Below are 17916 nucleotides of genomic sequence, written 5' to 3'. Positions count from 1 at the left end.
TATTTATATATTCTTAAAACTTTGAAATCTGAACATCTACTCCTTTGAAAAAGTGTTTTTGTCCAGTCTGGAGCGCAAGTTCGGGTGCTGAGAACAAGTGTTGTTGTGCCAGACAGAATGACTCACTCATTGTCTCAAACAAGGAAGCCATACAAGTCACTGGGCAGGGTTAAACAAGTTCATAAAAATGTACAAGAAGCCAGCAAAACTGTGATAAACACGACGTACTGTAATCATTGCACTGCAAGGTATACAGCAGTTGACTATCACTAGAACATCATAACTACCACTATTCACAAAACCAGGATGGTTTCTTCTACTAACAACAGATACAGCTGCCACTAGTATATCCTGAATGTTACACATAACAAAGAAACATCGGAAGACAACACTTAAAAAACATCTCCCCTGGAACTTTTAGAGAACAAATGTCTCCTCTGCAAGTAATTGAAGTATTGTCTCCTTTCCATCAACACCAAGAAGCCCCTACCTTTGTCTGTCTAACTGTTTACGCCCAGAAATCAGAAGAAAACGTGCAGCACAACAGGACGGGAAAAAGCACAGGACCCTGACATCCGCCATAACTGCTGCTCCCCAGACCATGTGTTTGCATCACTCACTTCCGTGGAAGGAAACCTTACGTCATGGGGTTAGCCTTACCTTTAACTTAACTTTAGATCCCCTCCAGGCATTGTTGGCATGCAGGTCAGACATCGAAGTTAGGGCTGCCCATTGACAAGCATGTTGAAATACACTGAATGAAGGCTTCAAAAAAGTACTAACCCATAGTTCAATCTTTAAAATTCTTCTCCACCAGAAAGTCACTTGGGTCTAGTTTATAAGCATTCAAAGAAAACAGAGGGTTGTTTGGCTCATTCTCGGAGAAAAGCTCGCTCTATGAAAGAAACCTCACCTTTGACCCATTTTCCCTCCTGATACAACCAGTAGCACCCTATAACTAAAACCTGTCCTTACACCAGCTGAACTGCTGAACTGAACAAATTTTGACCCAAACAGGAAAGCTTAGACCCTACCTGTCTCTTCTAACTCAAAAAGTCTCCAGATTGGGCAAAAATTTTCAAGGAAAAGAAGGATTTTCAAGGATTTTAAGTCACACCCAAATCGTCTTCCCATTTTTTGCCCTCTACCGCGCAACGCAACTCTGACGTCAGCCCTGCAACACTGCCTCCCACAACTAACGTTGCTACCATAACAATATGCAGGAAAGACAATTTGAAAAGTCCTTCTCTATAGAGCTGATACATCAAGTTTTAAAACACGCCTTCATATAAAAAAACCATAATCTTTTGTACCCAGGTAAATACATTGTGTATGTAGACTTTGCAATGTTTAGATTTTACTTTTACTTGTGTCTTGTTGTTTATAATCACTTAATTACTATCTGTAGAACCTTATACGACCATACAAAAGTTTCTATACTTTTGGTGTGTCAATTAAGTCATCTGTGTGTAAACATTACCTTCAAATGCAGTCCCTACTTGGGATGTCTACAATTTGTTTTAAAGGTTTTTTTCAAAACAACATTGGAATACAGACACTGGTTACAATTCTCTTGCCAGACACTTTCAAACTTAGAGGGCTAGATCCCCCAAAGGCTGGTTGGCATGCAACAAACACAGTCCTCTGTCAACTATATGGTACGGGCTTTTTACAAACACACACAGGCCACGGGCTATGGGACTACTACTACAGGCCACCATAGTACGCATAAACAGGGAGCACACAAATGGTTTAAAAGGTTTTTGTGAAACCAGTTTACGAAGAGATACACTAATCACAATAATCAGACCAGACTTCCTGTGACACTTGTAAGACCCCAGCAGTTACCTAAACCTATACAACATACCCCCAGGTAATGCCAACATTCCACAAACAAACAAACACTTTCTACTCTCCTTCCGAGCACTCAAGGAAAGCTGGCAGGCCCAGGTATGGAACATTCATCCTCCAAGATAAGCTGAAAACTTTTTTCAGTTCCAAATATTGAAACGTGTCCCCAGTACCTGTGGTTTTGTCAGCAGGTGTGTAGTCTGTCACTCTCTCTCGTACGCCACAGCACACGCTAACCGCCAGCGTATTGTCTCATCCACCACAAATCGATAACAGTCATGTCTAAAGCGTCTCCATGCTAAATGAGTCCTGTGGGGGTTCTAAAGCCCAGAAACACAAAACATTAAGCACACCTTTTCCGTCTGACTGCTGACATTAGAGGAGTGCCGACTTCTGAACCACTGACTGTTAAACTCAGACCAGTATTGCCACACTAATTCTATTTGTTGGTTTAAGTATCTAAAAGAAATATGCTAAAGACAAAAAAACAGAGTTTTCATCACCATGATTGTTTCAGGGTGTAAGTACGAGGGTGAGTCAAAAAGAATAGTTTAAAATTTAAACAGTACAAAAAAAAGAACAAAATATTGCGATATTTCAGTCTCAAGAAGATACAGTATATGCCTTAAACTCTAGGCTGTATTTTTTAAAAATTTTAATCTTGACCTATTGCTAGATTTTTACTTGAAGATGGTTGAGAACCAAGGAGATGTTTAAGTATTTGACAGAAGTAAACTGAAGACCAACATGAAAACAAAGTCCATGAATAAAGTTTTAGGGTGTGAGTGCAGGGGTAAGAGAAAACCGGTACAAAAAAACAAACAAAATATTGAGACATTCAGTCTCAACAAGATAAACATGTATGCCTTTACTTTTGTTCCAAATTTCAACTAATTGGATAAAAAAATGAGCTTGCTATGATTTATAAAACAACTTGCATTACTTTTCGACTCACCCTAATATAACATATTCATCTTGACCGATTGCTATAAACCAGGAAAATGATTTGCTGTGGCCCGACTGTGGTAAAACATGGTGTTTTCACTCAATGGCTTCAGGACAACAATAGCTTCTGTCAAAGGTCAGTTCTAGATCCTACAGAAGCCACTGCCATCAGACTGAGCACCTTACAATGGCTCGTCCTTTCATTTGTTCCTTTCACCTGTGGCCGGTCAACCGGAAATCTTCAAGCCTTAAGGTGCAATCAGAAGTGATCTTAATGATGTCGCTGGCTTCTTTGCAAAAGCTTCTATATGGTCGTTACACCTAGTGGCACATTGTCTTATCATACAAACAAACAAACCTTAAGATGTCCCGATTAAAAAACAAAGTTTCAAAGTGATTCAATTAAACTTTTAGCTAATAATATCAATCTTGTCCCTATGGTGTTGTTTACATTTCTTGTCATACAGTCTACATTATACTATTTAGTGGGAAGGGACCTATATTATAAAGCATGAACTATTCTAACCCATTCTTTCTAACAAATACAAGCTCCACCTCCCCAATTGTGCCATATCCACATCATCTTACAACAAAGACGACTGACGGAAACATTGTGGCTCTTGTCATTTCAAGTGTTTACACGAAGGATGACCATAGTGCATGCATAACTGACTGGAGAACTACAGTACTGTATGTGTAGCCTACCCTACTGTACAGAAATGCACAAAGACAAGCTGGAGACAGTACCTCCCCATTCCTGCCATGACCAGGACCTGGTCATCTCACGACATACAAAGACAGGCTGACAGAAATGCTGTGGCAGAGTCTTGTGTGTTTACAATGAGAGAGATGACTGTTGGTGCAAAGCATGGTTAAAGAACCACCAAAACATACATTGTAAGCCGAGACTCGTCTCCCTGCTCATACCATCAACATTCAGAGTTAACAAAGCTGTCATTAGAAAACCAAACATTCAGATCCAGTGGACACTCTGCATGGTTATCACTTGAGCTAGTACTAGAGTTCTTGTCCCTGTAGGACTTGGTGCGCCAGTAGACGAGAGGATGGAGAAGGAAGTGCACACCCCTCCTTCACCGTAAAAAGTCACGTGCAGGCCAGGCAGACGGGTCGCCCAACCCACCCTGTCTGCCCACCATTGTCTTCTGAGAGGGTCTGCATGCTCTTTTCCGTAAGGCGTAGGCAGGCCTTTTTAATTCCCGTAATTCGTAGGGTAAGCTATTTTATTTCACTTAATTCGTAGTGAGGATGGAAAATTTACCGTAAAGCGTAGCCAGTGTATTTCACGTAAGCCGTAATCTAGCCTAAAAATTTCACGTAAAGCGTAATTTAGCCTAATAATTACCCGTAAATCGTAGCCTGGCCTCCCAAATTTCGTAAGTCGAAACGTAGTCTACCAGTAAATTTAGCCCTTCAAAACACAGGAAATTGCGTTTCGGAGGATCAAGATTTCAAAATTTCGCCGGACCTCACTTGCGACCTTCGGTTATCGACATGGTAAAAATATAGTATATACCCTCAAAAACCTTTTTTTCTTTGCAAATAGAAATGTCATTGAAGTTAGCTTAGTCTGCCAGCAAAATTTGCCCATCAGAATGCAGGAAATATCATTTTAGAGGGTCAAGATTTCAAAATTTCCATGGTCCTCCTTGTGCCGCCTCGCGCCTTTGGCCCTCGAAATTCTGAAAATATGTTGGGGATGTGTCAACCTCAAAGACCTGTTTTGCTAATAGAAATTTGCCCATCAAAATGCACGAAATATCGTTTTATAGAGGGTCAAGATTTCAAAATTTCGCCGGATCTCCTTTGCCAATCTATTCACCTTCGGTCATCGACTTTGTAGAAATATGTATCATGGCTGGGGGATGTGACGTGTCAACCTCAAACACATTTTTTACTGATAAAAAATTTAATTTCACTTAGTTTTCTATAATAGCCAAAATAACTCAGAAAATGGCGTTTCAGGGGGGCAGGATTTCAAAATTTTCCCGGACTTTCCTTCGGCGCTCGACATGGCAAATTAAGTTGGCTGGCGTCACCCTCAAAAGCTTATGCTGAACCTCTGGGAATCTTTAATTAGATATGCCATTTAACTTAGCTTTGTCTGTCAGCGAAAATTTCCCTTCAAAATGCAGGGAATAGTGTTTCAGAGGGTCAAAATTTCAATCTTTCTTGCGGAGCACGCCCCCGCCCCTGTCGAGTGTTGCCAGCCTTCCAGAATTTAGCGTAAACTGTTGTCAGCCTTTCTGAATTTAGCGTAAAACGTTGCCGGCCTTCGTGAATTTAACGGAAAGCGTTGTCGACCGTCCCGAATTTAGCGTAAAGCGTTGTCAGGACCCCCCATGCAGACCCTCTTCTGAGAGAGATGGATGCCAGCAACAACTAGTACTACATTGTCTCACTACAAAGACAGCCTAACAGAAACAGAGGACACCACCCTACAGAAACATACTGAACACAAGCTGAAGACCTCATCTCTCTGTTTGTGCCATCACCAAGTTATCTTACTACAAAGATAGGCTGACAGGAATATTGTCCATGGCTCTTGTCATCAATGAGTGTTTACAAATACAATGCAGGATGGCTGCAGTGCATGCATAGCTGACTGGAGTACCAGTCTTTGACCCTACAGAACCACACAAAGACAAGCTGAGAGCTCACCTCCCCATTCATACATACTATAAACATTCATAGTCTCCAAAGCTGTCATTAGAAACCAAACATTTAGATCCAGTGGACACTCACTTGAGCTAGTGCTACACTTTCGCACTACGAAAGCAGGCTGACTGATCTTGAAACAAAGTTTACGCTACATAGAACCACATAAACACAAGCTAAAACCTCACCTACTCGTTCATATCAACAACATTCAGACTCATCAGAGTCTACAAAACTGTCATTCAATAGAAAACCAAACATTTAGATCCAGTGGACACAATTATAGTAATCACTTCTCAATCAGCTAGTTCACAGTGAGTGTCTCACTACAAAGGCAGGCAGACAGATTTAACACTCTACACAGAACCATAAGGTGAGACCTCCCCTCCCCATTCATACATACGGTACTATAAACATTCAGAGTCTACAAAGCTGTCATTAGGAAACCAAAGTTTCAGATCCAGTGGACACTTCAGCTTCTGAGGACACTGTCTCACTACGGAGGCTGGCTTACAGATTGAACAAAGTAAGAAAGACAAAAATACAAGCTAAAAGTAAACCTCATGTCCCTGTTCATACCATCAACATTCAGAGTCTACAAAGCATTTAGATCTAAAATATGGCATGGTTAACACTTTAGCTACTACACTGTTTTACTACAAAGACAGAAACAGAGGACACTACATTATAGAGAAACATACTGAACACAAGCTGAAGACCTCACTGCATACTCACTGTATCACAACAAAGGCTTGCTGACAGAGATGAACAAAGTTTACACCACACACAGAACCACAAGCTGATAGCTCACCTCCCTATTCATACATACTATAAACATTCAGACATTCATAGACACTCAGCATGGTAATCACTTCAGCAGCTAGCTCACTGTCTCACTACAAAGGCTGGCTGACAGAGATGAACAAAGTTTACACCACACACTGAACCACAAGCTGATAGCTCACCTCCCTATTCATACATACTATAAACATTCAGACACTCATAGACACTCAGCATGGTAATAACTTCAGCAGCTAGCTCACTGTCTCACTACAAAGGCTGGCTGACAGAGATGAACAAAGTTTACGCCACAACAACAACAGAATCACAACAAAACTACAAGCGGAGATCTCACCTCGCCGTCGGTGCCGTCCCCACGTGGCGCGGCGAGGTCCATTCGGAAGGACTCGAGCGCGAGGCTGATGGCGCAGTGTTGCCGTGTGAGGGTCCTGACCAGCTGAGCCCAGCGCTGCTCTATTGTGTGCAGGACGGCCTCCAGGGCTGGCCCCTGTGTGCTCAGCGACCCCGCCAGATGATGCCCCTCCTTCACCACTGCACTGCGCAGGACGGCCTGCGTGTCCATCTGCATCTTAAACGCCTGGGGGGGAACAGAGGTGAGGGGTCAGTGGGGTGGCAGGGATTCACAATAACACAGTATCATCTTTTACTACTGTGTGGGCATCTGGTAATATATACCAAATTCTCTATCCCTGGTTGTTGGATTTTAGATACATATATCTGACTTGTTACTTCTCAAATTTAAAAAAAAATCTGTATATCAATATCAACATAGACTCTGAGAGGAATCTCTGTAGTTTACTAAAAATAAGTTTCAAGAAACGAATAAAGTCTGAGAGCTGAATTTTTCTTGTGTATGACAAGCAAGGATGGAATTTGGAGGGTACTTACCTGATGCACACATCCCAAATATTCCCTGTGGTTCTTAAGTCAACAGTGTTGTTGACATGGGTATTCCTGGTTTAAGTTTACTTTGAAAAATCTCTGGTAAACTAGTAACTAAAGATAGAAATTGAAGAAGCTTATATAGGTGTCAACAAACAATGAGTGTTGCCTTCTTCATTGTAGGCTAAAGAACAATAGGGAACAGTTGGGCAGGGGACATCTGGGGACCACCTTTGTCATACAATACTCCATCTTTTTGATTTGGTCGTCAGATTTTTCAAAAATAATTCTAAACTGAGAGAAAAACATTAAGACATAGCCTGACAAGAAAGTTAATTGTTTCATGAAATATTTGTTTCATAAAATATCAAATGGTAAGATAATTATTTACTTAGTTTTATTCATATTTTTTACTTCAATTTTTCGTTCACATATTCTTTATACATAATCTATATACATAATTATTCATTCTTGTTCTTTTTTCTTGTTCATAATCTATGCACATATTCATTATAGTTATTTTTCTTGTTCGTTTATTTATCATTCTTGGTCTTCCATATCATTTGGTTCTTTTTTCCTCATGTCTAATTCAGAACCAACTGCCTGGAAGCAAGGAAATGATTTGGTGTTGCCAGAAATATCGTGAATGAGGAAAGAGCAGCTACATGTACTGTGATTATTTTGGTAAAGAGCACGAATAACACCATTAATCATGTGATTGTTTTGTTACAGCACATGACCATGGACAAAGCTGCAGATAGGAGCTGAACTGGCCCAGATGTGCACTTACAGCATAGGGAGGACAAAAGAACACCGTCAGAACACCTCTAATTCAGAACAAACTGCCTGGAAGCAAGGAAATGATTTGGTGTTGCCAGAAATATCGTGAATGAGGAAAGAGCAGCTATATGTACTGTGATTATTTTGGTAAAGAGCACGAATAACACCATTAATCATGTGATTGTTTTGTTACGGCACATGACCATGGATTCAGAGATGCTTCTGCTAAGAATTAATCTCTGTAAGGTTGATTTTAATGAATAAAGAAGAATTAGAATTAGACTTGTAGTGACAAATACATGCAGCACCCCCTAACAGATAGACCAAGTATAACACCCACACACCTGACCACAGATGACAGCACAAGGGTTCAGGGCTCGAAATACTTTTTTCTGCATACCTGTGCTGGTGCAGGTAACATTTAAAATTACCTGCACCAGACAAATTTTACCTGCACCACTCTGAATTTAGGAAGTATGGATCATACTGAAATTGTTCAGGAACCATTGCTATTTTTTTCTTTTATATCTATACGTGGCAACAGTCAATGCAGCTAATAACAATCCATACACAGCTACATTATAGGACATTTATGTATAAAACCAGTATTTCGAGCCCTGCGGGTTACAGAAACAAAGACATGTGATAGGAGCCGAACAGCTCTTACAAGTTGCAACATCGGGAGGACAAAAGGATTGACTGGTGGTGACAAATACTTGGGGAACAATCAAAAACGATCTGACCTACATGTGACAGTGAACATAGCAGAGCCCCCTAGTGGATAGAGCAAGTACAGCACCCACGTTCCTGACCTACATTTTTTACATATGACCTTGACAGTGACTTGGTTCAAAATGGCCTCATACAACTTGCAGAAATAAGACTACGATCATGATGCAAAAAAAAAAAAAATGAAACAGTTCTATTTCTCAATTAGCAAAAAAAAACTGATCAATTTTTTATCATGAAGCCTCCATTTTGGAGAATTTGAAACGGATTTTGCAGAACCTCCTCGAAAGGTGGATCTGAAATGGTTTCAGTTCAGAATCCAGTCCAGAATTGCGAATTGTCATCATGAACGCAGATCCTACCATTAGGCAAAAATGCACAGCGTCAGCCCAACCTTGTATGATTTAGGGGGCCCAAAATCTTTCATTTTCAATTTTATTTCTAATCATTTCCAGTTTTTGACACACCCTACCAACACACCAAGTATGAACCAATCCATTCAGTCGTTCTTAAGTTGACAAACAGACAGACAACCACTAGAGAAAAGATGGAGGTAACAAATTACATGAAATCAACATGCTGCTAAAATTAGTTAATCCTCAGAAAGGTGACACCAATATTTCCTGTCCAGTATTTATAACATACATGACATTGCATAAAATAACCACACAAAAACCCCACGAGCCACTCACACATTCACATATACATGTAGAAAGAGTATGCACCCTAAAGGTCAACCATTCAGATTGGCTGTGAGCTGGGACTAATGAAAAACTGTGTCTGGGGGAGCGTTCAGCTCAGGGGGGATTTGTTACGTTCTATAGCTGAGGGTATACAACATGGCAGCAAGGTCACCTCAAGGGCAAGGGAAGGACGGAATCTTCTAAAGGGATTTGTCATCTTTCACACAACATGGCATAGAGGGCATTTGAAGGTCAAGGCAAGCAGTATCTGGTGGAACTAAGGGGTGTAAAAATAGCAAATTGGTCTGGAGGCATGACAAACTTGTCTTTGGGGAAAGCAGAGTTACAAATATAGTAAATAGGCACAGGGCAAGACGTACTGGAGTGGCGAGAAAACAAAGTGAGCACAACAGTCTTGTAGTTTACACATCTAAATTGCTTTAAAAACATTTGAGTTTTGAGGTTTTTTTTAGTTAGAATAAAATATTTTTTAAGATGATTGAAATATGTTGAGATTATTGATGAAAGATAAGCATGGGCATACATAAGTGTGTTCAATTTAAAGTGTGGAAAAATTGTGAGAAAAATGTACTAACCACCTGTAATTGCAAAGAAAAACAAAGATCCTTTCGAAGTCACCATATAAGAAACAAAACACCAGTTTCTTTTTTGGCCATAGTAAAAACTGATAGTTGCACTGTTTCAGTCAAGTTCTGCAGAACTGTTGGTTCACTTGAGGATGTTATCTATTCAGAAGTTACAGAAATTTTTGTGGCAATGACGTGCACATACACATCTATAGGCATTTTGCTATCAGAGGACTTCAAGGATAAAGGGATGCTTATTAAATTTGTAGAAGTATCCAGTATTATACTGCTGCACCTGACACACAGTGGGCAGCAGTCAGCTAGTCTTCACACCGCGCTTCAAGCGGCTCTGTCCAGCGGGCTCACAGTGACGAGGATGCACACGCGATTACTGGCTACCACTGAAATGAGTCTGATTATAGACTACCACCTTAATGAATAAATAAACACAGACTGAAGCTAAGAAATTTTAAGGAATCGGACTCACCAGGTGTTTCTCCAAGAAGACTTGCAGGCTGACCAGGTCGTCCCCTGGCGTCTGGAAGGATGCTGCCTGCTCCGTCATGTTCTCAAGGAACTCGGCAAGAGTCTTCAGGTCCTCTGCAAAGGCCTGTGGAAGGAGGTTCCCTTGTTATTGGTCTAATGGGTTGGTTTATTCTTATCTTTTTTAAGTTAAACTCCTTCAATGGATTACTATATTTTGTGCAGCTTAGAAGAAGTGACGTCAACAAGCAATAAGTGTCCTCTTCTCCATTGTAGAAGAAGTTCATTTAACTCCTTCAGCTGTCACATATGAAACGAAAACAAAGGTTGGCTCTCTAAACCATCTGTCTGATAATGCTGGAAATATTTCTTCATCCACATTAATGTCAGGCACATTTACCCCATAAGCTGCCAGAGTTTCAGCCCAATAAAATGCTCTCAGTACCAGGGTTTGACTGCTGACCTCCAAAAAAAACCCTAGTACAAGGCTGACGCCCCTAACTTCTGAGGTTTCACCAGTTTCACCGGAGAGGGCTACGAAGTTTGGGATTCCAAAAGTTGGCCCTATTTTTGGGGTGTCATACAAAAAAACAATTCAATCTTTTGTGAGGCAATTATTGCAGTTACAGATCTTTTTTCACATGGACCGGAGTGACCTGCAACCCTCATACTACATGACCCTTCAGAGGTGAAGAAATATGTTGGAAGCCGCATTACTAGAAGCAAACTAGTCGTGAGTATCAGTTCAAATTCTTAGATTCCTATACTTAAGAGTTAAATCCATCACAGCACCCACCTCAAACTGCTCCTTGATGGCTTCTGGAAGCGAATCCGTGACCTCAAACGTTAAAGGAGAACTGTTGCCAGTCGTCTCCTCTTCCTCTACGCTCTTTTCCTCCTCCTTGTGTTCCTTCCTCCCTTCAGCTCCCTTCTCATCTTTGAGGAGAGTCTCGGAGGAGACTCCGGAACGTTCTTGAGGTGCGTCCTGCGTCTCTGCCCGCGGGGTGGAGTGCTTGGGCTGTGGGAGGCGGTAAAAGACAGGAAGGGAGGCGGGAGGGGAGGAGGAGAGACACTCCCAGCTCATGTGCAGGTCCTCCAGGGAGCTCACGGCTTCGTCCAAGTCGTCTTCGCTGCTGAAGCCGCAGGCTCCCTTGTTCCTCGGAGACTCCTGAGCGGAATTCTCTGCGGATTCGCCGGAGAAGAACTCGAGCCCCTTCTTCCCGAAGGAGCCGTAACCGTCATCATCCAGAGAGCTGTTCTCCAGCTCGACCAGGGAAGCCATGTACTCGTTAACGTCGATCATGAGTTCGTTAAGACTCTCGTCCGACGAGGAAAGCTCCCTGGCCAGGAGGTTGTCCGGCGGGCGACACCCGCCATGGCTGATGGAGATCGGGTTACTCTGGTTCATAGTCGTCAAGGTCGTCTGCTGGGTCGTTTGCCGGGATGTCCCCGGACTTGTCAGTTCGTCTGTCCGACGCTGAAGCTTCTCCACAGCTCTGATCAGACCCTGGGTGCTCCTCTCCACGATCCTCCTGTGACTCGGTCTCGGGAAGTTCGAGGATTTTGGAAACCCGTCGTCGTTTTGGTTCCCGCCTCTCCGATGGTTGTCACACGTGGTCCCACCTGGAAGGGCCAAAACAAACTCTCAGAAAGCGTCCGTCTATAGTGTTAGGATATAGGAGCATTCTTTTTACACAACTAGCAGGTACTTACATTGCTTACGTTTCGATGTCTCTCAGACACCTTCGTCAGAGCTTCTAACTGGAGTTCTGCTTCTCACCGATATATGTGCCCATGTAGGTGGCGCTTTTGTGGTGAGAAAACAATCCCAAACGTGGCTAAGCTAGTATCCCCCCTCGTCCTAGTTCTTCGGCTACATACAAAATGTATAGCGGTGAGAAGCCCATGAAGGCCATGCCCCCCTCCCCGAGCAGAAATAACCCAGACTGACCTTCCCCAGGGTGGGATTGTGGTGTCCCCAGGGGTGGGGCCGTGCCCCCCTCCCCCAGCAGCTCCTGTAGCCCCGCCACCCTCCCCTGAAGTAGGTCCCAGAAGTACTGGATGTTCTTCAGGTCCGTCTGGAGCGAGACGTCCGGCTCTCGGTCAAGGTGACGCTTCCCCTTCTGCAGGGCAACCTGTACGGGGATCTTGTTCTCACGTATCGTGTGCTGTAACCTCTGTAAATACAAACACAAATAGTAAACAAACAAACAAACAAACAAATGCTTCTGCAGGGCCACCTGCACGGGGATCTTGTGCTCGCGTATCGTGTGCTGCAGCCTCTGTAAATACAAACACAAATAGTAAACAAACAAACAAACAAATCCTCCTGCAGGGCCACCTGCACGGGGATCTTGTGCTCACGTATTGTGTGCTGCAGCCTCTGTAAATACAAACAAAACCAGTAAACATACAAATAACCTCCAACTCTTCTGCAGGGAGATTTAACAGAGGGACCTTATGTTCCTGGATCAAGCAAGCCTGTTTAAAACATACAAAAAACAAACGAATAAACAGACACTCAAAGCTGTGGTTTAATGACACAGAATTAAACAGGACAATCTGCATGGAAATCTTGGATTCATGCACAATGATGGTGTGCTATACAATGTAGCCTTTGAAAATCCAGACAGGAACACTGGAATCCTAGAGACTGGCAGTACAGGAGATATATCAAAACATTTATGTTGGTCTGAGCTTCAAAAGATCAATCAAACATCAGACTTAAAAACAAAATTTTACATAAGAAGGATTATCCACAAGTAATGTTAAAATTACCTAGGAAGAAGTTACATTGTAACTACAAAAAAGAGCTTAATTACATGTTATGTTAGCCGTAGTGTAGCATTTCAAACACTTTCAATTGAGGGTCTGTAACATTATAATGGTAGACCCATTTAGTAGGGATTTTACAAACTACAATACATCACTAAAACTTAAAACATTGCCTACAAGTTCTCCACACAATGTTCTAATATTTCACTCTACCTTTAACCGGTACCTGTACGTGACTACTCTGGTCAGTACGGAGGATAGGGTTACTGAGAACACCTGAGGACCACAAACAAACCCACTGGGCACCTGGCGACGCAGGTAAAACACAAGCTTTATAATTATAGTACATAGCCTGAGGGGTCGTCCTGGGTTAAATCAAGCCCGACCACCCACTGAAAAACATGGACACACTTTCTTATTACATTCTTCCATTTTTAGCTCAGCAATCTAACAATATTTTTTTCAGAACTGCAACGGCAATTTTATCACAGCTATAGATATAAATCAAGTTAATGTGAAAGTCCCACTATATATGATGGACAACTTTCTTACATCCTTCCATTTTTAGCTCTGCAATCTCAGAATATTTTTTTCAGAACTGCAGAGGCAATTTTATCATATCTATACAGAAAAATCAAGTTGATGTGAAAGTTCTACTATATATGATGGACAACTCTATTACATCTTTCCATTTTTAGCTCTGTAATCTTAAGAAGTTTTTCAGAACTGCAGAGGCAATTTTGTCACAACTCTACAAACAAATCAAGTTAATGTGAGAGTTTACTATTTTGATCGACAACTCAAGGATGCCGAAAAATCATGATATCATTATGATAATATCAACTTCTGGTATTATAGAAACAATGTAGCCATGTAATATGATGCCATCCACTTCGTTACCCCTAAATCCTTGGACCAAAAGGCTGAGAGCAGAATGGACAAAAGAGCATACAGTAAATGAAGGCATGATACCATCATACACATCTATAGTATAGTGTTGTACACAATGTAACAATGCCTGTACTGTAGCCTCCAGGCTACGACTGAGCAGAAGACACAAATGCCTCAGTGGAACAGTGTCCCACTTACAAGTAACCTTTGATATTAAAGGCAACCTAAGCAATATCATATTGTTAAGAGTGGAAATATTCTGAATATGGCAGTCTGTATGATATTGACATCTAATGCACTATTTTAGCACATTTACATCATTATTTCATAAATTGAGCCGTTAAAAACAGCGCGGGAATGAGTTGCACAAGGATTCCAGATCAAGTCCTTATTTTTGGGGGGTACAATAATAAGGAATATCATCGTGCAACTTGTCTCTGGGCTGTTTTTAACCACTCAAAGTATCAAATTATGCTGTAAATGTGAGAATACAGTGCAGCAGATGTCAATATCATGAAGATTGCCTTATTCAGAATATTTCCACTTTGACGCTGTAATATTGCTTAGGTTGCCTTTAACAATTATATGTGCCAGTTCACATTTACCCGCCTTCCTGAAAAATGCATCCGAAGACATCCCCAACGCAACGTCTCCCAGTACATCTATAATGCACTCCTGCACATATAAATCGTACCTGGGGTGCTAGAGATCTCTCATACACACTGTTTTTCAAAGTCACAGATATACATGTATCATGAAACCTGGCAGACAAACCTTAATGGACGATACATGACCAATCATATCAGAAATATTGTATATTAAAGCAAGGTTCATCAGTAAATCCTATTAAATCAGAACTGAATTGGTTATTTACTCAACCGTGAAAAAGACCACAGCATGCAGAGACAGCCAATGCAACAAGTCCCTCAATTCTTCAAGGGAACATCTTATCTCAAAATCTCGGCATTTCTTCAAGGTCAGGGAGAAAGTACGCAGCAATGAAGAAGACACTTGGCTGACGTCTTATCACATTTCCGAGTGAAATTCGAGCTGCTCACCGCTCCTTTGGGAAACGCAGCACCTTGTGATTCCCACAGTAAAGTGAGTGCAGAAATTACAACAGCTACACTAATAACTAGATCCTGCTCAGTGACCCAGGTATAACCTGGACATAGTAACACCTGGGAGTGTTGTACAGCTAGTTTAGTGATGCATGAAAATATGGTTTGTTTATTTTTTCGCACCCTTGTAGTATCTAGTGGCACATAGGGCAGCAATTAAGTTCCCTTACTGTTACTTTCAGAGGCAGGGTATGTTTTCATAGAGGGTTAAAAGCCCTTCTCCACTAAGCATCCTTAAACACGAGATCCACATTTTATGTCACTTCTAAAAGATGGTACACCTTCCCCACACACAAACACAATTTGCTTTGCTATAGCATGTTGAAAATACAAGTAAACATCCAAAATGAGAAGAAGATGAAAAAGACCAAAACCACCACCATGACTTACCTGACCACGTCTAATACACCAAGTTCTATTGACAACAATGTCCTTGATAGCGGTATGGGCCCAGTGCTGCTTGTTGCACCAGTGAAACGATTAATTCCATTATTTTAATGGGGTGCTACTTTGTGGTAGCAGGGAAAAGAAAGTTTGTACTGTATTCTAAGTTAACTTTACAGTCAAACCAATTCTATACTTCAGTGGTTATACAATGGAAACCAGTACCAACATAAAACCACTGCGAACATTTCTAGCTTGACAGTAATATGTGGAAATTACCCCTTTCATGACCTGGGTTGTTCCAATTTTGAGCTGGCACAGTTCCCAGTTGAACATTGAGGGCATAATTTAACATTTCGCACCAGACGCACCCCGGCAAACTGCCAGCCCTGCCACCCTGATGTTTGAATTACACTTCAGACCGTATGGCTTGCCACTGGAACACAGTTACTAAATGAACTTGTTTTTCTCTCAGTTGTATAGTTTGCAATGTACATATTATGTTTTGTATGTATATAATGTTGTGCGTGTATTAATGTATTTTATGTAGACCACTGGAAGAATAGCTGGCAACATAATGTTGTAATAGCTAAAAGTGGATCTGAATAAAGTCAAAGTCAATAAAGTCAAAGTCCTTAAATATCATGGGTACTTGGCTGTCGGGGTTGGTTAGTTTTAGGACCTACTGATCATGCGTTCGTTCGGACTCTCCTGTCGATTTCACTCCCACTTGCCTAAAGCTAGATATTCAGTGAGTCAAACTACTTTGAGATTAATACCAGGTCACTTTCTCTTTACAAAACTTTCCCCTCTGGCCTTGTAATTCATGTTGTCCTAAGGCTTCTATTTCAGTATCTCAATCCATGAAGCAAGAAATCATCTTGCTGCGACACCAAAACTCTAAAGATCGTCATACAGGAAACGAGCTGACTGACGAGGAAATTACCACAGAGAAGTGGGACAGGTCGGAGGACAATTCTTCATTTTTCACCTTCATCATGTTGCCATGGCAACTTTAATCTGATATCACCTGCGAGATCATCTAAATGTCAGCCAGCACTGATGAACAATCACAGTCCAGACTATCCAGAAATGAGCCGAAAATGCGTCAAGACTTGCGTAACAGAGACGTTAAGTATGGCCTTTCCTTTGTAGAGTGGGCAGCATCAATTTAACCTTTTGGATGTTGGATTTGAAAAAAATAATGCAGCAAAACAAAGTCCATAATCATATAAACTCACTCAGGGACACTTTACAGTTTATGTCTACTATCAACATTATGTCTCTTATATACATTATCTTAAGTCTTTGATGTAATACAAGTATAAGTACTGCATTCAACCCACATGGACAAGAACATGCAAGTTATATAATATAATGTAAACTGTATATCTATTACGTATTTTATCTGACCCTTAACTCGTCCCTCATGATCTCAATGAAAAGCAGCCAGTGGGCAGATAAGAGATTCTCATGAATAAACAAAGGTTTAAACAAACAAACAAACAAACAAACAAACAATATCATTCTCATATCATATAAGTACAATGTACAACAGTACCTGTACTAACAAATATAAGCCAAACCTAAACTACACATTGAGCCCGCCAGTGCAACGAACATGATTATAATTACCATCATTCATGCATTTTCGCCTCTACACACACATAACAAACACGGCTGCATTCCTGCCCGAATATTCCCGACCACGTGCCAGGGACAGGATGAATTACGATCATGGCAGTGGCATCGCCTGACGCCCCAGAATACAGAGAGGGAAGAATCAGCTGTACAATGCCATATCCACACAAACAACTGTTTATGAATAAGACGACATCCACAGCAGATAGCAACCTTGTAGTTACTACAACATCAGCACAAATTGTATCAGGGTTTCTCCTGGTGAAACGAAATAGGAGAATAGAAGACAAAAAGGGCAGTTTAAAATACAGTCATCCCCAATACATTATGTACTCCTCCTGAATCATTTTCATGCTCTACATGACAAATACGTTAAGAGAATCAAAGGGGGTTTACATCTCTCAACTGCTGACTTATGTCCAGATCTCAGATTTTCCCCGAGCAACCGGCGAAACCTTATGGCACCTCCGCAATGTTTAATCATGCACACACACTCACACACAGATGTGCCAGGCAGGGAGCCGGGGTGACCCGACATAGGCCGTCCTCACAGAATTACCCCACCTAAAACCCTACCATCACATCCCATCAACACGAGACAAACACTCACCAATATTCAGCCAGGCTTGGGAGGAAGAGATCCACCAGAACACCGACAGAAAGCAGTGTTTAGGAGGGAGGGATGTA

At 41.5% G+C, this 17916-nt stretch overlaps 1 protein-coding gene across 1 annotated transcript in view; it reads right to left on the bottom strand.

Moving 5' to 3' along the window:
* Window positions 1-17916, bottom strand: part of LOC118423371 — an 84915-nt gene that overhangs the window by 44156 nt on the left and 22843 nt on the right. The window contains exons 2-5 of the mRNA XM_035831491.1: window positions 12369-12594; window positions 11214-12040; window positions 10422-10544; window positions 6608-6850 (exon numbers count right to left, since the gene is read on the bottom strand). Coding sequence (XP_035687384.1) covers window positions 6608-6850; window positions 10422-10544; window positions 11214-12040; window positions 12369-12594 — 1419 coding nt within the window. The remainder of the gene's footprint in view (window positions 1-6607; window positions 6851-10421; window positions 10545-11213; window positions 12041-12368; window positions 12595-17916) is intronic.

The sequence above is a fragment of the Branchiostoma floridae genome, chromosome 1 (assembly GCF_000003815.2).
Source record: "Branchiostoma floridae strain S238N-H82 chromosome 1, Bfl_VNyyK, whole genome shotgun sequence".
Taxonomy (NCBI): domain Eukaryota; kingdom Metazoa; phylum Chordata; class Leptocardii; order Amphioxiformes; family Branchiostomatidae; genus Branchiostoma; species Branchiostoma floridae.
The sequence above is the reverse complement of the archived record's forward strand: the minus strand, read 5'-3'. Positions and strand labels throughout refer to the sequence as shown.